General features: G+C 42.2%; 1 protein-coding gene across 3 annotated transcripts in view; it reads right to left on the bottom strand.

Moving 5' to 3' along the window:
* The window catches only part of dop1a (DOP1 leucine zipper like protein A), a 30454-nt gene extending 9612 nt beyond the window's left edge, over positions 1 to 20842 (bottom strand). Inside the window, exons 1-20 of one of the 3 annotated variants that reach the window (XM_085473409.1) lie at positions 20779 to 20842; positions 18972 to 19169; positions 18617 to 18798; positions 18357 to 18527; positions 14385 to 14574; positions 14131 to 14229; positions 13624 to 13723; positions 12815 to 12924; positions 11949 to 12063; positions 11707 to 11827; positions 11122 to 11241; positions 10238 to 10355; positions 9010 to 9039; positions 5822 to 6088; positions 3659 to 4181; positions 3235 to 3518; positions 2998 to 3150; positions 2823 to 2923; positions 2426 to 2691; positions 210 to 2331 (exon numbers count right to left, since the gene is read on the bottom strand). In XM_085473409.1, the coding sequence (XP_085329535.1) occupies positions 210 to 2331; positions 2426 to 2691; positions 2823 to 2923; positions 2998 to 3150; positions 3235 to 3518; positions 3659 to 4181; positions 5822 to 6088; positions 9010 to 9039; positions 10238 to 10355; positions 11122 to 11241; positions 11707 to 11827; positions 11949 to 12063; positions 12815 to 12924; positions 13624 to 13723; positions 14131 to 14229; positions 14385 to 14574; positions 18357 to 18527; positions 18617 to 18798; positions 18972 to 19109 (5210 nt within the window). In that variant the 5' untranslated portion in view covers positions 19110 to 19169; positions 20779 to 20842. The remainder of the gene's footprint in view (positions 1 to 209; positions 2332 to 2425; positions 2692 to 2822; positions 2924 to 2997; positions 3151 to 3234; positions 3519 to 3658; positions 4182 to 5821; positions 6089 to 9009; positions 9040 to 10237; positions 10356 to 11121; positions 11242 to 11706; positions 11828 to 11948; positions 12064 to 12814; positions 12925 to 13623; positions 13724 to 14130; positions 14230 to 14384; positions 14575 to 18356; positions 18528 to 18616; positions 18799 to 18971; positions 19170 to 20778) is intronic. The other 2 variants (XM_085473410.1, XM_085473411.1) reach the window with 2 other exon arrangements.
* Positions 20843 to 21114: the final 272 nt, after the last annotated feature.

Genomic DNA, 21114 nt, shown 5'->3' with positions numbered 1-21114 from the left:
GCAGTTTAAACATGAAATATTTCAAATGAACAAAAAAGCACAACATTTTACACAATTATAGAGGCATTTTAGAGAAAATTACTTGCAAGTGAATCACTACATAAGATGGTCAAGGCTGCCCTCTGGTGACCAAGCCATGCCATGGCATTTTAATGCACTGTACTGCTGATCTGTTACATAGTTAACAAGATCCATCTAGACATTAATACCTGGTGTCAGTGATCCCGGTCTCATAGCGGTACTGCTGGAGAAGATTATCCAGGTTCCTGCACAGCTGCAGAGTGACCGAGGCCACAACCCTCCTTAGGACTCTCCCCATGTAGGGTAGTGTGGCTGTGATGAGTCCGATCCACTGTGGGTGCATCTTGCACGCGTGGTGCTGATGCAAGGCCCTGATGACCGAACAAAGGAACATACCCTGTGCTGTGATAGGCTGTCCATGGAGGTACTGCAGTGATGTCATTGGCTGCTGAGGGTTGACATGCTCCACTTCCCCACCCAATATCTCAAACCCTGCTCCAACACTGCCTCCAGTCCCTCCACCTCCTACCCCTCCTACTACAGGTTCTGCTCCTTCATCAGCTGGCAGAAGGACCCTGTGCTCAAGCACAACAAGACTCTGCAGCAGTCTGAGCAGCTGGGCCTGGACTGCACTACAGCTGTCTATCTGGTCTTCTGACAGGTTGATAACGCTGTCCTCAGATAGACCTTCTTCCACTGTGGCCATGTTGACCCCTGCCACCCTCTGTTCGTGCCATTTCTGAGCACTGAATATGGAAGAGAGAAGGCAGTGTAGAACCACCTTCTGAACTTTGCACTTAGAGAGGACATCACTTATAAAACTAGCAAAGCCCTTCGCTGAGCCACCTGTGACTTTGGCTAGCTCGCTGAAAAGGAGAGTTAAAACCTCCACACTGGTTAACTGCATGGCCCGGTTCCCTGCCAAGTCCTGAGGGCCTGCAGGCACATGAGCAGAGTAATAACTTCTTAGGAAGTAGAGACAGAGTGAGATGATGATCTCCAGGTACATGGCACTGCGGAATGAATGGGAGTGGGAGTCCTGGGAAATGGGGCAGTAAAAGTCTTTGCCCATGACAGAAACACGGTGACGGGCTAGGAGGTTTTGAAGCAAAGACAGCTGTGGGGTGTAGGTGTTGTTGATGCTGGTGGTGGAGATGGCGCTCACAAACCCGGAGGGAGCAGCTCTAAGCATGGCTGCAATGGCTGACAGGGCGTGGAGTGCCCGGGAAGAGTCATAAAGCTGGAGGTAGAGGAGGACGTGCTGGTAGAGGGGGTGGATGTTAAAACGAGGTGGGGCAGAGGATGATCTGCGTCCTGTAACGCTGACACCCCCAACAGTCATCCCAGAGCCCCCGCTGGGAGAGCCTGTGTCGCTCTCTATCTCTGACACCTCACCTTCCCCGCAGCTGTACCAGTTTTCTAGATCTAAACTATCACCAAAGAAAATACTGGGTGGGCGCAGTTTGTCTGCTTGATTTGCCTTCCTCTGTCTCTCCTCTTCCTTCCTCTTAATCTTCTTGATCTTTGGCTTTGCCCCTGGAGACTTGTCTGCCAGCTTCTCCATAATTTTCCCTTTAAGGCTAAGCTGGATGCTGCTATGGCTACGTTTGCGGGCCTGAGAGTCATCCACCTGAAGGGTGTGGTCTGGGGTGGCCGGGTTAGAGCTGTCTGGCAAAGTGACAATGGAAGGAGAGGAACTATGGCGGGTAATGCCCTCTTTGTGCTGTCCGTCTACTGACGCAACAGCTGGTGTGATGGTGAGAAATTCCAGTGTGCCTTCAGCCAACATCTCCGGCACAGTCTGGTGGTTGGAACAATGAGGAAGCCCAGAGTCCAGGCGGGTACCAATGGATATATCCGAGGAGGTGCTGTCAGTGTCAGTTTGGGGCCAGTTTTCAGGTGGATATGATACTTCAAGAGAGCCGTCATCAACTAGCTGTAGAACTCTGTCGATGAGTTCACCTAAAACACAAGACACAACTTCCTCTATAGAATCCTCAGAGGGGTCATCTGAGGATCCAGGTTGTGGGTCTGAGCCATTTATCATGCATTTGACTCCCTCTGGTTCCTCAAAGCTGCCATTTTCCACTGTAGAAGAATGAGAACCAGTGGAGTCTGAACTCTGAGGCTCCCCCTGTTGGTGAGCAGGCTGATATTCACCAGCTAGATGCAAGTTCTCACTGCTCAGACTCATTATGGACAGGCTGTCACTCAATGGGTTTACAGTCAGGCAGAATGGCTCCATGTCACCCACTGTCAAACCTCGGAGATCCTCTTGTCCAACCCTCTCACTCTGGATCTGACTGAAGTCTAAGGAAAAGTAAGGAGGAGATAAAAGGAATATTTACATAAAGAACCAAAGTGAAGCCAAAGTTCAAAAAGACAGTTAAAGGTTAGTGCTCACTGTCTGAGAAGCCAGAGTCTCTGTTGTAAATGGGTTCTGATAGCTCCCGTTCAGGCGGTTCAGGGAATACTTGGGCTAAGTGGCGCTGCGCCTGCACCCTCTGAATGGAGACTCGGTGGGTCTTGGGATGGAGCAAGAGGAGGAGGAGTGGTTCAAGGACCCGGGCAATGTCATGTCTTTGAAGGACCTGATTCAGCCAAGCCCGACCAACTGCACTGGTACATGGATCCCAGTAGCTCAGGCAGTCCAGCATTATGAAGAGAGATCTGAGGGATAAAGACAACAGTAAGACAAAAAAGGTAAGAAAAGGAATTTAAGAAAAAGGGGTCATCAAATCTACTAATGGTGGATACTTTCATCAGCACAATTTCCATATGATCAGCAGTTTCACATGTACCTGTCAAATGTGCGACTAAACGGAGAAGACTTGGTGATGTTCAAATCTCGCGTTAAATGCCACAGCACAGAGAATTTAACGTGGGCCTCCAGATGAATTTGCTGAAACAGAAACATGCTTCAGCATGGATTTCTTTTATCTGATTTTTGCCTGGTAATGTGAGCACTATGCTGACCTTGTCCCTGTGCATGAGTTGCTGGCTGATGACATCCTCGCAGATGCTGGAGGAAGGAACGAGGTTGTGAAGCTGGTAGAAAAGTTCCACACTGCGCTGATGGTGCTGAGGGGTTCCCTCATTCAGCTGGTCCCACAAAATCAGAGCCACCGACTGAGCAAAACATTAAATGGGGTTAAAAAAAATAAAGAAAAAAAAGCCAAATAGTTCCACTGCAATCTGGAACCAGATCTCTACCTTGAAGAAGTCTGTCTTGTCAGCAATGTGCTTTAGGATTCCCTGAGTGAGCGGCGGCCTGATGACTACAGCCACTCGACCCTGGCTTGGACTCATGGGCTGGGTGGACTCGGAGCTGGCGCCAGATGCCACACTTTCAGCAGTAACCATGGCAACAGACTGGGTAAGCCCAACTAGGTCCATGAGGAGGGATATGGCTACACATTGCAGGCTGAAGTCACTGGCCAGGCAACAGGCATCCATCAGCGTCTGGAGCCACAGCGGGAGCCGGACCTGCTCACTCTCTGGATGGATGCAGGAGGGACAGAAAACATGTTAAAGACTTAACATGAATTCGTGTCAACAAACTTTCCTTGTTCTTATTTACAATGATGTACAACTGTATGCACCCATTCGTGCATTTATTAACATAGACTGCACCTACCAAGCAGTTCTTCCTGTCTGGGTGAAGACTTGAGATTCCCCTCTGCGATGTAGACGGGGAAACTGGAGCATTCAAGGAAGAGTTGGCAGGCAGCCGTGAAGGCAGCAATGCACTCTTTCTGGACCCTCCCAGAGCCCGAGCAAACCTCTGCATGATCACCATTCTGGGAGCTCTCTGAAACCAGGAGCCCTGATTGTGTCACTTCGCCTCTGTGACCCTCGACTTTGTTCACCTGCCCTGGGATAATGTATAAGGTAATGAGGCGGGAGAGAAACTGCTGGAAGTGCTCCAGACAGCATTGCATGACTGGTTTGTCCAGAGGTTTAGAATGACACGGGCCTGAGGAGCGACGGCCTGTTCTGACTGTGGAGTGCGGATGAGGGGTGTGCTCTGCCTCTTCAGGAACGTCTCCTTGGTATTGGACAAACTCTGTGAAGCCACTCTCAGAGCGACAGCTGGGAGTGTTTTCCACATCCTCGAAGACATCCTCAGTGCCAGGGCCCTCCAGAGTGGAAGGGAGAGTCTATCAAAAAAAAAAAAAGACAAAGGAAGAAAGATCGGCAAAAATGCAGGCATTATCCATCTGTAAGTGAATTATTTTCTGAAAAACTCTCAGATTTCTTATTAATGATTTTTTTTTCTATACAAAACCAAAACAAAGGTATTAAGCTGAATGAAGGGTGTAGAGATGTTTTGAAGAATCATCATGGACACTGTCACAGCAGACCCTTTGAAGTATAATTAGAAATTACATCTAAAATAGGACATCACAAATTTATCTAATAGCATTTTTTACTCCATAAGGCATTGCAGGAAATGGTAAGACACCATATGGCAAAATTTGTTGAAGTTGCAGTTTTTGCTGCAAGTTACAGAATTTGTTTCTCATTTGCAACTTACTGATATAACTTGGTTTATTACTGATATAACACTGCTCAAGTAACTCAATCTCCACCTATAATATAATCTGAAGACACTTCCAGGAAGTGCAGTGTATCGTTCATATAGTGACTTGAGCAGAAATTTACAGCCTTTGTCCATAAGAAATATGCACTCTGTTCAGTAAATAATCACTATGTGCTTAGCTATTAGTTAAAATAGTGTTAGCCTTGCAGCAGACACATAAAGTTTATGACTACACTGGTCTTTATATAGTAAGGCTGCGTACACAGCTGCTGGGCCTGATCTGAGGGAGCATCCTGCTGCAGCGAGACTGACAGACTGAAGTTCTTACATTTCTTTATTCCGGCCAACCTTTGGGGGCCTCGAGGCTTCCTGGGATATATTTTGAGTGAGGTAGCGTGTACATTATGGAGCTTGGACTCAGATGGCATGTTTGCTAGAACGTTCTCTATATGCCCCTCAGAGTGGGTGTAGGGGTGGGGTGTTAACAGTATTCAATGGATGTATGCAGAATGTTTCCACTCTGATGGATATGGCAAACCCCAGAGGCATCGCGAGCTAGTTTATTCCTCTACTTCCTCAGAGGAAAAAGCGAGCTGGGCTCAGCTGTTGGGGAACCATCTTCTGCCTTTCTACTTGTCCTCTTTCAAGCCCCTCATGGGTCTCTCTCTCTCTCTTTCTCTCTCGCTCTCTCAACAGTCATGGCCCTCTCCAGCTCTGAGCACTGGACTGACTGAACTTTAAATCATGGCTCACTAGGCTTACAAACACTTAAAACAACCAGGTTGTTGGACAGGGACCAGAAGGACCTCAACAGCCGAAAGCAGCATTTGTTCTGAATAATCTTCAAATGACTTGTGTCGAGGGAGCGTGGAATGGCAGGGCCACCCAGCCAAAGACAGCACAGGCCAGAGGGCTGGCAGGAGGCACCAAGAGGCCCTGTTCATGGACCAGGACACACCATCAGAGCCTAAGCTGATGAGTTTTTGGCCAATAACTTGTAGGGAAAGCCAGTCAAATTAAGGTTTGATCCTTGTGTTTGGCAGCAACAGGGTCTGTTTTTTTTAAAGGATCAGAGACTAAACTAAATGATCAACAGAGCTTGGCAGAACACTGACTTCTCTTTTAGTACTTTATTTTTAACTTTGAATCTCTTTACTGTCATTAACCCCAACACTTTCCAATTATTATCTTTTTCCCTTTATCAGGAACTCCAACTCCCTTTTACACCTCTGAAACATTTTGAGACATTGTAATCACCTGTTTGTCCTCTGTGTCTCTGTTTTTGTCCCTTGCTGAGTTTGATGGCTTGCCGATAGAGCTGGAGAGGCCCTGAGCTTGAGGGCCAGATGGCAGGGCCAGAGGGGAGACCAGTGGAGGTTGCACCTTGCTGAGAATCTTGGAGCACAGACGGAGGCAGTGGGTGAGCTCGCCGAGGCCCAGGGCCTGCAGGTGACAGGTCAGGGCTGCTACCATCCGCAACAGCAGTTGAGGGAGATGCTCTGTCTGGATTTCTATGTACGTCTCCTAAAAAGGTGCAAGGGACCAAAACAGAACTGAGTTGTGGAACTGAATATAATTACTGTGCATTTGAAGGGCTTAGAGGGGAACGTGATATGAAGTTATTACGCCTGTTAGCTATGCTGATGCTGGGCTTTAACTCTACAAAATTGTTAAAAGAAGACAGTTTGCTTGATTAAATATTGTTAAATACAAATTCATATATACGACTGAGTATCAAAGGGCAAGTCAGTGGAATTTTTGTGTGCTTTCTTTTTAACTTACATGAGGTGTGACCAAAAAAAGTTACAGGCCCACAAATATCAAAAAAAGTACCCGATTTAATTTGTCTGAGCTCGTTCATCTTCTTGTGCACCACTTCCACTGCTGCTGCTATTTTTATTGGCTGTATGGAAATCCCATAATGACCACCGTGTACGTCAAACATCGAGCTAAGCTGAGCAGTATTCAGGAACCAGGAGCAGGATTGTTATGATTGTTGTTAATTTAGAGTTTGACTACCGACCTGAGACATCTGAAAAGGGACATTCAGTGGAACCACCCACCACATCGTAATGTTTGTTTACCACTGCAACACAATCTTCGCTCACAACTGGCACTACATGCCACATTATGGCAAGAAATCACTGTTTTGACACACTGGAGGAGATCCAGTACATCACAGAGGCACAAGTGCAAAGGGAGAGAACAGGTCTTCCTCTGAGGGACCTAAAAATAGCAGCAGCACTAAAAACAGTCTGGAAGAGCAGGGAAAAAAAACATTTTAGACCAGAAAATTTGAATGTTCCTATTTGTTTATGATCACACCTTGAATCAATAAATTTAGTGTTGTATCGTTTCAGTGAATGACCATGTGCTAATTCTAAAGAAGAAAGAAGTGGAAAATGCTATTTGATACTGTTTATCTGTTTATGTGTGTGCATCTTATATAAAGTCTAAATAAGAAAATAAAACTATCAATTCTAAAAATTTTTTACACATCAGAACAGGACAGAATTGGGTAAACACAACCGGATATGAACAACACATGATGTCATTTATTTATTTTACAAGCAAATAAGCCAAAATACAGAAGCAGTGTGAAAGCCAAAGTATATTCTAATTTTTAACAGCTTGTAAGCTAGTCCCCTTTAGAAGAAAAAACATGAAGAAATATTTTTTTGTCTCATCTGTCTATCAAAATGTGGAGGAATTTGGCCCACTCTTATTCATAATGTTGCCCTAGGTTGTTAAGGTTTGGAGGCATCTATTTATGTACAGCTCTCTTAAAGTCACGCAAAAGCATTTCAATCAGGTTGAGATCAGACTGTGATCGGGCCATTGCAACACCTTGATTCTTTTCTTTTTCAGCCAGTCTGTTGTATTTTTGGGGGGGATCATTATTCTATTACATGCCCCAGTTTCAGTCAGGCTTTAGCTGTCGGACAGATGGCCTCACATTTGACTTTCCAGAGTGTACTTTATTTTTATTTTAACTCGTTTGCATTTTTCTGTGTAATTTGGAATATGAACTACTTTAGGACGTGGTAAATCCCCCCCACCCCCTTTTTTAATCTGTAGTGGTTTAGTCCAGAGCCTGTTTGGCCTTGGCTTAACCTGTTAAATGCTAATTGGTCAGCTTGTTTATTTGTGAATGTGTGATTGGTCCACTTGGATTTCTTCTGTTTCCTGTTTTTTTATTTAAACACAAACTGTTTGATATTTTGTAATGACCCTGATGAAGGTCGAAAGCAGAAACACATTTGTCAACCAATAAAGTTGTTCACTAATAATTTAAGTTTCGTTGGAGTCTTCACGTCATCAGATATTTGTATTCTCCATGCACCTTGGAAGTAGGTGCAGTTGTGCCAGAAAAAATTGCTGGTTACTCACGTTTGACTCAAGAATACTTTGTTATACAGAGGAATTCATGGTGGACTCAATGACTGTAAGGTGTCCAGGTCCTGTAGCTGCAAAATCAAATCATCACCCCTCCACCATCGTGGTTGAAAGTTGGTTTGAGGTGTTTTTGCTGATTTGCTGTACAGTGGTCCCTCGTTTATCGCGGGAGTTACGTTCTAAAAATGACCCGCGATAGGTGAAATCCGCAAATCAGCCAACTTTATTTTTTATTTTAAAGGTGAACCGTGTTATAGTGAGGGACCACTGTATTTGTTTTTTATTATATGTGCTGCGTGGTTTTGGGGGTTTTTTGCAATTTTTTGCAGTTTCTCTGAGCACTGCACGGTCTGACATTGTTGTCAATTTTCTGGGACATCCAGCCCTAGACCCCTGTTTTCGCCATCATAGTTCTTTTGATGGCAAAAACAGTAAATGGGTACTTTGTTTGCTTCTGCATTTTGGGTTAGATTTTACTCATCTAAGATTACATTTACCCAGTTTTAAGAGCTGCTTATTATTAACTTTCTTTTCTTTACCTTTAGTTCAATAGTTCAAATGGAAGAAAATTGTAGTTTTGTCATTAAATGTATTAAATCTATGCAACACAGAGATTTTATAAAACAAAAAAGGCTAACAAAACATATTATAGCACAAGCATTAACTCAAAGAGTAAAATAAAAGGGTCATATTTCTTAATAAATATGTCAGCACTGCAGTAGCATATAACTGCTTGCATGCTTAAGAAAAAGAAAAAAAAAGCACATACACACTGGGCAGTGATTTCATTTTCACAAGATCCACACCAAACAGCCATGTTAAGCTTGCAACACATGTGATGGTATGTCATAATCCATTGGGATCATGTTTATTTCATTTGGGATTAAAATGACATTAAGTGACAACAAGTCAGTCAATTTGAAATGATCAGTCAAAGCAGGGAGGCAACAAAGACGGCCTGAGGGATGTTGGCAGGACGTTGCAGAAATGTTATCGTAGCCTCAGTGAAGCAGGGTGAGGTGAAAAAGCAGGAAAGACCAGTACTTTACCTGGCAGATTACCCTCATGCTTCTAGTAGGCTTCAAGGAGAAAGAGCAGATAGTTTGAACAGACAGGAGCGAGCAGAGAACGGGCAACACAGCACTCTCACATTCTCTCTTTATACAAATACACCTGTACGCACGCGCACACACACACACACACACACACACACACGTGCGTACACACACGCACACATGTGCGTACACACACGCACACACACACGCACAAGCTTTTAAACAGGGTAATAAAAGAGTGTGGGATTTCCAAACCATTCAGATTGGAAATTCAGTCTAGACAAGCATAATTTTACAAAGATGCAAACAATAGTTTTGGCAGGAAAATGAAACACACAGGCTTTTTGAACCTGTGCAGTGATGGCACACAAACACACAGAACAGACAGGAGGAAGGCACACACCCGAGTGGTGGCCGTAACATCCCACAGACTGGATGTTACAGAAACAGATCTGAAGGACAAATCTGACAACATGAGTGCAGAATTGTTAATGGCGAAAGTACTTGTAGGGGACATACTGGATAAAAAGAAAGTATGTGAGCCAAGAGAGAGAGACTGAGACTCAAAGCCCAGCAGGGTGACAAAGTACTGTAGGAGAGAGACGACAGGTTGTGCTAGAGATGCAACACCAAAGAAAAAACCTATTAAAGACAGAAACTAAAACATGAAGGTACGGTAATAAAAGAAAGAGCACAGGGCGTCAAAGGAACCTAACACTGCTGTAGTATGAAGCAGACAATGGAGATACTGGACAATGAAAATAACATGTAGAAATGCATGTACAGCTACAGGTCTGCTGCTACCTGCAATAATAGGAACACACTCTATATAAAAGGAAGACACACTTCAAACTGCAATGTTTCTGCCATCTATCAGAGTCGGCTCCAAATATGAGCTGGGTGCTGCTCCTAACGTTAAGAGAGCAAAGTCACTAACAAATTTGTTTAAATTAAAACCTTGAAATTGTATGTGGTGTCAACACTCATTTAATTTCAATGATATTGGTACGGACTACAAAACCTCAGATCACTGAAGTTTTGTAGTGTTAAATAAATAAATCTGTAAATGACAAAGTAGCACACAGAAAATAATACAATTGATAAGAAAGCATGAAAATGCTTAGAAATGAGTGAAGAAAGAAAGAAAGAAAGAAAGAAAGAAAGAAAGAAAGAAAGAAAGAAAGAAAGAAAGAAAGAAAGAAAGAAAGAAAGAAAGACTCACCAGGGAAACAATATCCAGCAGAAAATCTACCAGCTGACAGAACTCAACCAATAAGAGCTCAGGAGGATCTGCACTCGCAACATGCCGTGTTGCAGTTGCACTGCTGTTCACTGTCCGCCTGCAACAGGGAAACATATCTACTTAAATGTTAGGAACATTTTTTTGCTAAAATGAGAAACATCCTGTCTCTGAGTGAAGCTGAAAAACTAAGAAAGCATTTGTCACTTTTAGACTGGACTGTAGTTCCTTTAGTTTCAGTTAATAAAACACCCTGAAAAAGACTCGTGCTGATCCAAAATGTCACAGTGAGAGTACTATTGAGGACGAGAAAGAGAGATAGAGTCTTTTTTTTGTTGGCTCCCTGTGAAATCCAGAATTGAATTTAAATTGAACTTCCTAACTGGTCCTGAATGACCAGATTTATCTCATCGTATCTTAAAGAGCTCTTTTTAGGCTTTTCTCCTTTTGAACCAGCTTGTAGTTTGAATTTAGGAGACAGAAACCCTCTCTAATTTAAAGATAATGCTTTTTGATAAAGCATATAGTTAGGACTGGAGAGTAGGTGACCCTGAACCGTCTCTTAGTTATGCTGCTATGGGCGCTTACTCCCCCCCCCAAAAAAAAATAAATGTTTTTTTAAATCTAATATTGCACATCCTCCAGTATTAAGCACCTTGAAACAACAGCTGTTATGAACTGAATTAGCTCCCACTACTGGCTGAAGAGAGCTTTACCACCACAATGAAAACCAAACAAGAATGAAGCATCAAAAGCAAGAGAGCAAATTTAGTTTTTAACAGATTTACACTTTTTGATATCAGCAAGATGTGCCTCAATTGCCTTAATTGTATTTTGTATGTCAACATTTATCTTAATATACAAACCTGCAGCACTCCTCAAACCAGTGAGCAATGTAGTCCCACATGTAGTACGGCTCAAACGAATTAAACAGCAAATTGGCTGTTTTAATCAGTTCTGCCGTCTTCTTGTTCTCCCGCAGTTTACTGAGAAAGAAGTCAAAATTATCATCATGCAGCTCCAGCACAATACAGCATGCCAGTGTTAGAGTAAATGTATTAACTCCGCAAATAAGAATATTCAATAAAAGGTCCAGTACGCTCTGTAGTAAATTCTATTTGTCATTCATTGTCCAGCTTGGAAAAAAAAAAAAAACGTATACTCACAGAGGGGATCTCACTGACAAAAGTCCTTTCAGCCAAAGTTAACTAATGTGCTCCTGTCACTGTCTTGCCATTAACAGTCTGACCTAATGTATCTGACTGGATGGTTTAAAGTGATTTATGTATTTAATGTACTACTTTTGCTGCGTAAGCTTTATATTGTAAGTCCATATTTCACTATACCAGAGTCCACCGTCACTGTTAAATGAGCTGACAAATAAATGAGGCTTTATTTATCATCCCTCATGTCTCAACAGTAAAGAAGGTCGAGTAGTGGATCAGACAGACCTGCTGAGGTGTGTGTGATCTTTGCTGAAGGGACTCTGGTTTTGGAGGTCCAGCTCTGTTCTGCACTGTGTGTGCAAAGTTCGAAACACCTCGATCAGAACGTCTTCCAGGATAGCAGGCCCTTGGATGACACACAAGCAGAGTGTGTGGACACATTCAAAAATCAGACTATTTATATAACACATAGTGCATATAGGACACTAATTAGACTTCTATTATCTCAACACTAATAAACTGGTTACCAAGCTCTGGTTTGTCCAGTAGACTGATCAGGATGCGAAATGGCTTGAGGTCATGCATGAGGATGCTCTCCTCCTCTCCGCCTCGAGCCTTACCCTGCAAAATCCCCACCATTGCCTGAAAAAATAACCCCACGCATCCACACACACACACACACTTTATTACTGCAAGAATCATAAAATATAATTTATATTCATTTGATTTTCATATTTGTTTTTTTTCCATTATGTTTGTCAGAACCAATTTTGTCTTCACAGTGTCGCCCTCTCATTTTTTTCTCTTTCTGTATGTGACGTGTGTGTTTCACGCTTCGTCTGCCACATCACTGGCAAAGCCGTGGAACAGACGGTCCCTGTAGTACTGACCGTATCCCTACGGAGGGAGCTCTGATTAACTATCTGAGCAGATGGCGAAGGAGGAAATATATATATATATATATATATATATATATATATATATATAAATAAAAGAGACAAAAAAATAAATTAAAAAAATTAAATAAAATATAAAAATAAAACTGCTGCTGGCTGCTCTCTGTGCCCACTGTGAGCACATCACTGAGTTGTTTTTAGCATGGCAGGGCAGATTACACAAGAACTGAGCTGTCTTCAAAGTGCTGGCTGCTGGGAATAGTAGCAGGACATACAGTATCTGCACAGCTAGGGAGAGGTGTGGGATAAGGACAAAGGGGGTTGAAAAAACTGTGTAGCACACAAAAAACAACAACAAAAGATTTCCCCCCCCCACCATACTGCAGACATGTCTAGTCTCAAGAGACATTGTTTGGGGAATATTTCGAAAATCAGTTTTACACAAAAAACAATTTTTCCATTGGTGACCTGATTATGCAGTCAGCCTGAAAGCTCACCTGGACCAGCATGTCCTTAGAGAAGGTGTTGAAGTAGTGGCTAGCGTGCTCCTCCGGGTTGCTCTGTCGAGTGCTACGGGGGCCTATTATCACCCCATTGTTGTCAAAGCCTTTAAAGAAAAAAGTCGTATACTTAGATTCACATTAACATTCAGAAAAAATTCTATAACACTCAAGCACAGGAAAAGGTGTAAACCCTTTGTTAAAAGAGGAACAAATAGAGGTTGAGTCTCTCGCTGAGATAAACCTGTGTGTTTTATAGCTTCTTTTACAGTTAGTGGCTGCTCAAGCATTAGTAATATTTCAGCCTCAAATGCAGATCAAGATTTACTAAGTGTGACTAGATTAGACTGGGTCAATCTCCAAAATGACTGAATAATAAAACCAAAACAGTGTCGCCTTTTAATCATGCTGATACTTACCAGTGTGTTTGCCCGCAGTAAGTTGCAAACAAGAAAAAATAAAGTAAGACAACAGCCAAAGCAGATACAAGCTTAATGTATTTTGTTAAAAACAGCAGAAACATAGTGTGCACACAGAAGGAGAGTGTGTTTAAAGCTTTGTGTCTCAGGATTCCTGCCACGGTCTGTGAAACTTGTCTGTTAGTCCTCTTGTATTTACATGAAAGTGGATTTAAGGCTAAGAGTAAATAGTAAAAGTAACCAATTCTTAAGAACCACGCACTTTGACAAATACAGGAAAATCTGGAAAATATCCCCTTATTTCTACAATATTCCACAACTGACATGATGAGTACAAACAGTGATGCATCCGAGTGTCAGTACTGTGTCTGAGCATGGATTTCGCACCCAGGAGCCAGGCGTAGAGTCTGCGGTTGAGGGACATGTCTCTTCTCAAAACCACATGCAAAGCTGCTGACAGGATCCGGATCATGTCAGGGCGAGTTGCCTGAACACAACACACAACAGACCACAATATTTGTCATTGTGTATTTGTCCTTTTTGCACAGATTATATGGTTTTACACACAAACACAAAGACAATCAAGGCCATCCTAGCCCTGCCAGATCCAGAAATGTTTTTGAGGTGAAGAATTTAACAAGCAGCCAGCAACAGTCACCAAGCTAGCTGCCTAAACAGCCTCCTTGTGATCAGATACACACACACGCATGCATGTGCAGATGCACAGAAAGACCCAAAGAAACACCTTTAGATTTGAAACAACAAAAAACAAGAACAATAATACTAATGTTACAACGGATATCTTATTATGAGAAGTCCATAGATACTTCAGTCTAAAGCAGACTCAGGGAAACACTGTTATCATACTGCACAAACCACGCTACTTCCCCCTACCTGGCTCATATGAAAGGGGAAGCAGAAGAGGATCAGGTCCAGAGTGCTCCTCTGTACTAAAACACTGGAGTCCTGGACTGACGTACTGACTGCTTCCACCTGGCAAGAACAGAAACAGAATATTATCCAGCCAGCCCAATCCACTCTAAGCTGTAGTGCATTTTTTTAACTAGTGCTCTCACTGAAAGGGTCAAGACCTATATTTTTAATTGAAGGACATGCAATGCTGTCATGAGGAATTATCTGCCACGTACCATGAGCTCGATGTCACTACCCATGACATAAAGCTGGTCCTCCATGGAGAGCTTACGGTTGAGGTGCAGAAGTACAAAGGATACCCCGGGGAGACGCACAGAGGGGCTGGTCAGGATGCTGCCCCACAAGGCACTGTAGAAAGCCGACTGTTCCACGGCTGCAGCCACCTTTTCCAACAGGGTGTTGGTTCTACAGGAAGCACAGATGGGTCACAGGGACCAGCCTTAGTAAGCACATACCAACCTTTACCTCTAACTGGCCTGGCGCTAGAAATGATACAGTCCACAATGCACAGCTGGTACTAAGAAGTAAAAGTCTTTGTCTACATGAGCATCTAAAAATCCCAGTAAAGTAAAGGGGGTTTATATGAGATCCACCACAACCAGGAATCTGAGAACTCCAGAAAGCAAGTGTTCACATTCTCACACTACACCTTAATTATCATATTGCCAATCAAGAAATAAGATATATGTATTACTAATGCAACTATATACATAGTAGTATTGATAATGTTATTGCTATTTTTCCAACAAGATTTAACTGAGAAACAATCCAAGTTAAATAACAAACCATCATAATTTATTAGTCATTACCGAGTCTTCTCTGAAGAGAGCATTCACTGAGACACAGCAGATAACACGGCCCAATAGTAGTGTAACGTCTACTGAACTAACAAGAAGGCAGTATGTTTGTGTTTCACTTCAGTTTTGTTTCAGTTAGTTTCAAATGTTACGGCTTGCATCGTTCAGTTTAGCTTTCATTGTTATTACATTGTTAAGTACTCTGAAAAAAATATTTCTTTAGAGTAGCTGAAAACAGCCTCATTGTTAGATTTTAGTCTTTTTAATTATTCTAAAATAGCTGGTATGTATCAGGGGCAAGATACATGAAGTTCTGAATAAATATTAAAGTGCCAACACAACACTGTGGAAATAATTTATAATCATGTAGACAAATATGAATTGTAAGAGCCACATTAAGATGCATATCTTATTTTTTGCTTTACAAAACTTTTTTTTTAAACTATATGCATAAATATATCCACCATAGCCTACTGATAAATCTGTGAAATCTGTTTTCACAGATTTAACCATAATAACAAAGAATGAAGATATGTTAAAGTTATGACTACAGTAAATTTTGTTTATTTTGAAAGCTTTTTTTATTTTATTTCAGGTAACCAAAACATTTAAAAAAATTATTTTTTTGTTTAATTTTAGGTAAAATATAATTTAACTATAATAACCTTGCACACAAGGTTTATAAGACATAAGTTAGTTCTTAGGTTATAATGCAACATGAAAGTCCTTTGAATGAGAAAGAAAATACTGAAACAACAACAAAAATAAACACATAAAACAACCTCCTTTTAAAAGTAATTTGACAGAAGCAAAATCTGTTCAGAAAGGAATCACAATGATAATGTATATACAATTACTATACAATTACAGGCTGAAAAGACAGCCAACATTCAGATATGCCATAAATAGGCACATTTATATTCACAAATATTAATTCCATACGGTATTACTAACTGAGACACTGTAACAAAATGGCACCACCGTTTGCATTAGAAACACCTATGCGTTTCCTACTAGAGCATGCTGAAAGTCTACTATATATACTGTAGGCCAGTAGTACCATCATAGTTTAACTGGAACTGGAGCGCCCCCTAGGGTTTACTTTGCACAGGATGAATACATTTCTGACTACCTGGCCTATCATTTGCCAATAAATGCTAAGATAGTCTTTTGATTTGATTGAACAAATGAAAAGAATAGATGCCTACTTTCAGTTTTCAGGACAATCTTAGACTGTTTCAGTGATCATTATGAGACATGAAAATACATCGGTCTAAAGTCCACACCAAGTCTCAGGCTATCCTCTGTTAGTAATAGTGATGTTGCAATGACTCACATACCTCATTTATCATTCATATGATCTATTATCACTTCCTTTCCACATTAGGCAATAAAATGCATTCTTGTAATGGGCTATCACAGCAATTTAACTCTTTAAAGCCCACTGTATCGTATTTGATATGTGTGTCTTTGAGAGTTTTTGAGACTTCTATAGCATCAGCGTGACTTTTTTGTACCCTAAAAAAATGACATAATTTGCATGACACATTTTAATGACTAAATTGCAAAAATATGCCTTGTGTAGCAAATGTTACACAAATTAAAACTCATATACAGTGGGGCAAAAAAGTATTTAGTCAGCCACCGATTGTGCAAGTTCCCCCACCTAAAATGATGACAGAGGTCAGTAATTTGCACCAGAGGTACACTTCAACTGTGAGAGACAGAATGTGAAAAAAAAAATCCATGAATCCACATGGTAGGATTTGTAAAGAATTTTTTCGTAAATCAGGGTGGAAAATAAGTATTTGGTCAATAACAAAAATACAACTCAATACTTTGTAACATAACCTTTGTTGGCAATAACAGAGGTCAAACGTTTACTATAGGTCTTTACCAGGTTTGCACACACAGTAGCTGGTATTTTGGCCCATTCCTCCATGCAGATCTTCTCGAGAGCAGTGATGTTTTGGGGCTGTCGCCGAGCAACACGGACTTTCAACTCCCGCCACAGATTTTCTATGGGGTTGAGGTCTGGAGACTGGCTAGGCCACTCCAGGACTTTCAAATGCTTCTTACGGAGCCACTCCTTTGTTGCCCGGGCGGTGTGTTTTGGATCATTGTCATGTTGGAAGACCCAGCCTCGTTTCATCTTCAAAGTTCTCACTGATGGAAGGAGGTTTTGGCTCAAAATCTCACGATACATGGCCCCATTCATTCTGTCCTTAACACGGATCAGTCGTCCTGTCCCCTTGGCAGAAAAACAGCCCCATAGCATGATGTTTCCACCCCCATGCTTCACAGTAGGTATGGTGTTCTTGGGATGCAACTCAGTATTCTTCTTCCTCCAAACACGACGAGTTGAGTTTATACCAAAAAGTTCTACTTTGGTTCCATCTGACCACATGACATTCTCCCAATCCTCTGCTGTATCATCCATGTGCTCTCTGGCAAACTTCAGACGGGCCTGGACATGCACTGGCTTCAGCAGCGGAACACGTCTGGCACTGCGGGATTTGATTCCCTGCCGTTGTAGTGTGTTACTGATGGTGACCTTTGTTACTTTGGTCCCAGCTCTCTGCAGGTCATTCACCAGGTCCCCCCGTGTGGTTCTGGGATCTTTGCTCACCGTTCTCATGATCATTTTGACCCCACGAGATGAGATCTTGCGTGGAGCCCCAGATCGAGGGAGATTATCAGTGGTCTTGTATGTCTTCCATTTTCTGATGATTGCTCCCACAGTTGATTTTTTCACACCAAGCTGCTTGCCTATTGTAGATTCACTCTTCCCAGTCTGGTGCAGGTCTACAATACTTTTCCTGGTGTCCTTCGAGAGCTCTTTGGTCTTGGCCATGGCGGAGTTTGGAGTCTGACTGTTTGAGGCTGTGGACAGGTGTCTTTTATACAGATGATGAGTTCAAACAGGTCCCATTCATACAGGTAACGAGTGGGGGACAGAAAAGCTTCTTACAGAAGATGTTACAGGTCTGTGAGAGCCAGAGATTTTCCTTGTTTGAGGTGACCAAATACTTATTTTCCACCCTAATTTACGAATAAATTCTTTACAAATCCTACCATGTGAATTCATGGATTTTTTTTTCACATTCTGTCTCTCACAGTTGAAGTGTACCTCTGGTGCAAATTACTGACCTCTGTCATCATTTTAAGTGGGGGAACTTGCACAATCGGTGGCTGACTAAATACTTTTTTGCCCCACTGTATATGCAGATTGAAATTTAACATATTTTCATATAGTTTGTCTAAAAGGTTCAACAAACACTCCATTATCAAAAAATTTAAGATTTCTGGCAGTTATTTCATGGTTTAGTTAAGGGCTACTGTGCACGTCACCATCATTCCAAGTGTTACTTTTTGTGTTCCTATTCTCACCTGTCATAGTACTCAGAGCCCTCCTCCAGACCAGGTAGGACCCCAGTCAATAGTCCCTGCAGGCCTGGCTTCAGGGTCTTTCCCAGGGGCAGGTAGTAGGTCTCATACAGCCCCAGTAGAACAGGCTTCACTGACATAGCAGCATTGGAAAGTAAAGGGAAAAGCCCAGCACTGTGGAGGGAAACGGCAGATGTTTATTGCTACCCACCTAAAAACCTTGTGACTATCTTGCTTTTTGAGATCTGACAGTGCAGTATTACCTATAAAGAAAAAGGTCTTTGGCCAGCCTCTTAGGTCCTATGATCTTGAAGATGACTTCATAGGTCTCCAAGGCCTTGCGGTGGACCCCGCTAGGTAGGGCAGGGTGGAGGCATTGGGCCAACCGTTTGCCTATTGTCAGCTTCTTAGGAACCACTTGGTATTTTGCATTATTCTGCAGAACCTGAGACAGGATTTGAAAACTGACAGCTGGAAGGCTTTTCCGTACAAATCATAGAACCAAAACAAGTGAAACTAAGGCCATTGTACAGACCTGTCTGCATTACTGTTACTTATACAGATGCAGTTAGGCAACAAAGCAATCTTTAGAAGAAGCTGAGCCTATAGAACTCTTACCTTATTGAGTTTGCCCAGTGCAGAGATGAGGTCTGCCCACTCACTGGAGTACTCAAAGTTCTTGAGGGCCTTGTCCACTGCTGCGCCATAATTCCTGTACTTGGAGTCACCGAGCAGCTCCAGTTCCTCTGCATTCATTCTCCTGGATGGTAATGTTATGCTAATGTAAAACACCAGCCACACATATGTACATCACACCTGCAATAAAAGAAAGACAACACGAATGGTGATATTAAGCCAAAGTGTTATCCTCTGCGTGCCTTATCATGAAACAAGAAGCCTGAGCCTGCAGTATCAATTAAATGTTCAGATAGCTCCAGAGTGGAGCTGGAGCCATTTTATCGAATCAGTCTGACATGAGTAGCCATTATCGTATTTACTCTTAGGAATGAAACACGGCAGCAGACACGGTGACCTTCCCACAAACATCTGCAGAGTTTAGAGAAGGAGATGACGCTGCTGCTGTGAGTCCTACAAGGCAATAGTTCAAGAAATCCTATTGTCTAAAAGGAATGGGGTTCCAATAAGCAGATTCCTGAGGCTGGTTAACAGGAGAGGGATGAGTCTGACTAGAAATTTATGAGTAACGGCCTAACCGTGAAATGGCCTTTTGTTTACACACAAGCAGCTGTCAGGTCTGCTCCCTGTGTTACAAAGCACTATACAGGCTGACAAACCACCATTAAATCCATAAATACTGTTAGACTGGGGAAAATTCCCTTCTCTTTATATGGCATTTTATACATAAAAATTCCTAAAAACCCTAATAACATTCAAAATGCATCGCAACATTAATAAGCGCATCCCCTCTTTCTTAGAATACACCAAAGCTGCTGATCACACTCTACTTAAATTTGGATATGAATGCATCTGACGCACACATTCATCATATAACTAATCTGAATAGTTTGGAAAAAATGTAAAACAACAATGTCGTCAGTATACACATTTATACATATGCTGACAAAGCTGTATACACTAATAACACTGCAATATGCCAATACCTGCGCAATAATACTCATCTTCTGAGTGACATCCTGTGTTTTTTCCTCTGAAATTTGTAGTGTAGCAGCTAAAAGTGACAAGTGGAATCAGTGGGAGAAACTGATGTTAGACAAGTCACATATTACATGTGTACTATATGGCTATCTGCACTTGTTTATTTACATCTATAGTGGGTTTAAAGCCACAGACTTTTTCTAGACCAGGCCCTCTTGTCTTGTTAGAGGAGGGATCGTGACACAAGTAGCAATATAGGCGTATCGGTGAGCCTTCCTCCACAATGCGGTCATTACTAATTAATGTTATTAATCACACCTGTGTTTCTTCTGACGTCACGTCAAAATGCCCTCCGTAAAAAACCGAACCAAGTATAGCCGTTTTTCTCCACCTAGGAGAAGCAGACTTTCACTTGGGCTGAGGTGGCTGTGTAGTTTAAATTTCAGGGAAATGTAAAGTTACGATAAGGAGCTAGCTCTGAAACCTGGCAGCTGTGCTCTCAGACTTCAGTACAGCTTTCAGCAATGAAAACAACAACAACACCCCCACAGTGGAGCAGTACCTCTCTCCTGTGCGATGGTTGCTGCTACCAAAGTATGACAACGTAATGCTACCTGAATAACTACCCTTTTACACACGGAATATTCCCGAAACATTATAACTAACCCCAGTACCGTTACTGCCTGTTACAGTAACATTCCTGCTTGCAGCCACAACGTCATTAGCCAGGTGAGGTACGTTATTTCAGCCAGCGCAGGTCGTGTGACACTTTATAACGTTGAAATTGAAGAACACATAAGAAACTTACCTTTGTAGGGCACTGACAAACGACTGTCATTCATTCGTGTATCCCGTTAAACGAGGAAAAACCAGCTGACAGCATCAATAATGAGTCGAAAGCTAGCTAATGTTGGTAGCAGGTTGTTTTAAATGATGGGCCCGGCTACTGTATCAGCCGTTCATGCGAACAACAAATCAGACCCGTTGACAAGATGGCTTTGGAAGCAGACAATAGGTAATTATATTCTACATATTCTTTTTTTTTCTCTTAGGGTTGCTGTGTGAATATAACAGCGGCGAGCGCATCGGTGAGCTCCCAGAGCCACAGATACAAAGCTAAACGACTGACAGTTCCCAGACTGCA

Source organism: Copadichromis virginalis, linkage group LG11, assembly GCF_057382275.1.
Source record: "Copadichromis virginalis isolate Kocher_CV1m ecotype Utaka linkage group LG11, C_Virginalis_male_GT1.1, whole genome shotgun sequence".
Lineage (NCBI taxonomy): Eukaryota > Metazoa > Chordata > Actinopteri > Cichliformes > Cichlidae > Copadichromis > Copadichromis virginalis.
The sequence above is the reverse complement of the archived record's forward strand: the minus strand, read 5'-3'. Positions and strand labels throughout refer to the sequence as shown.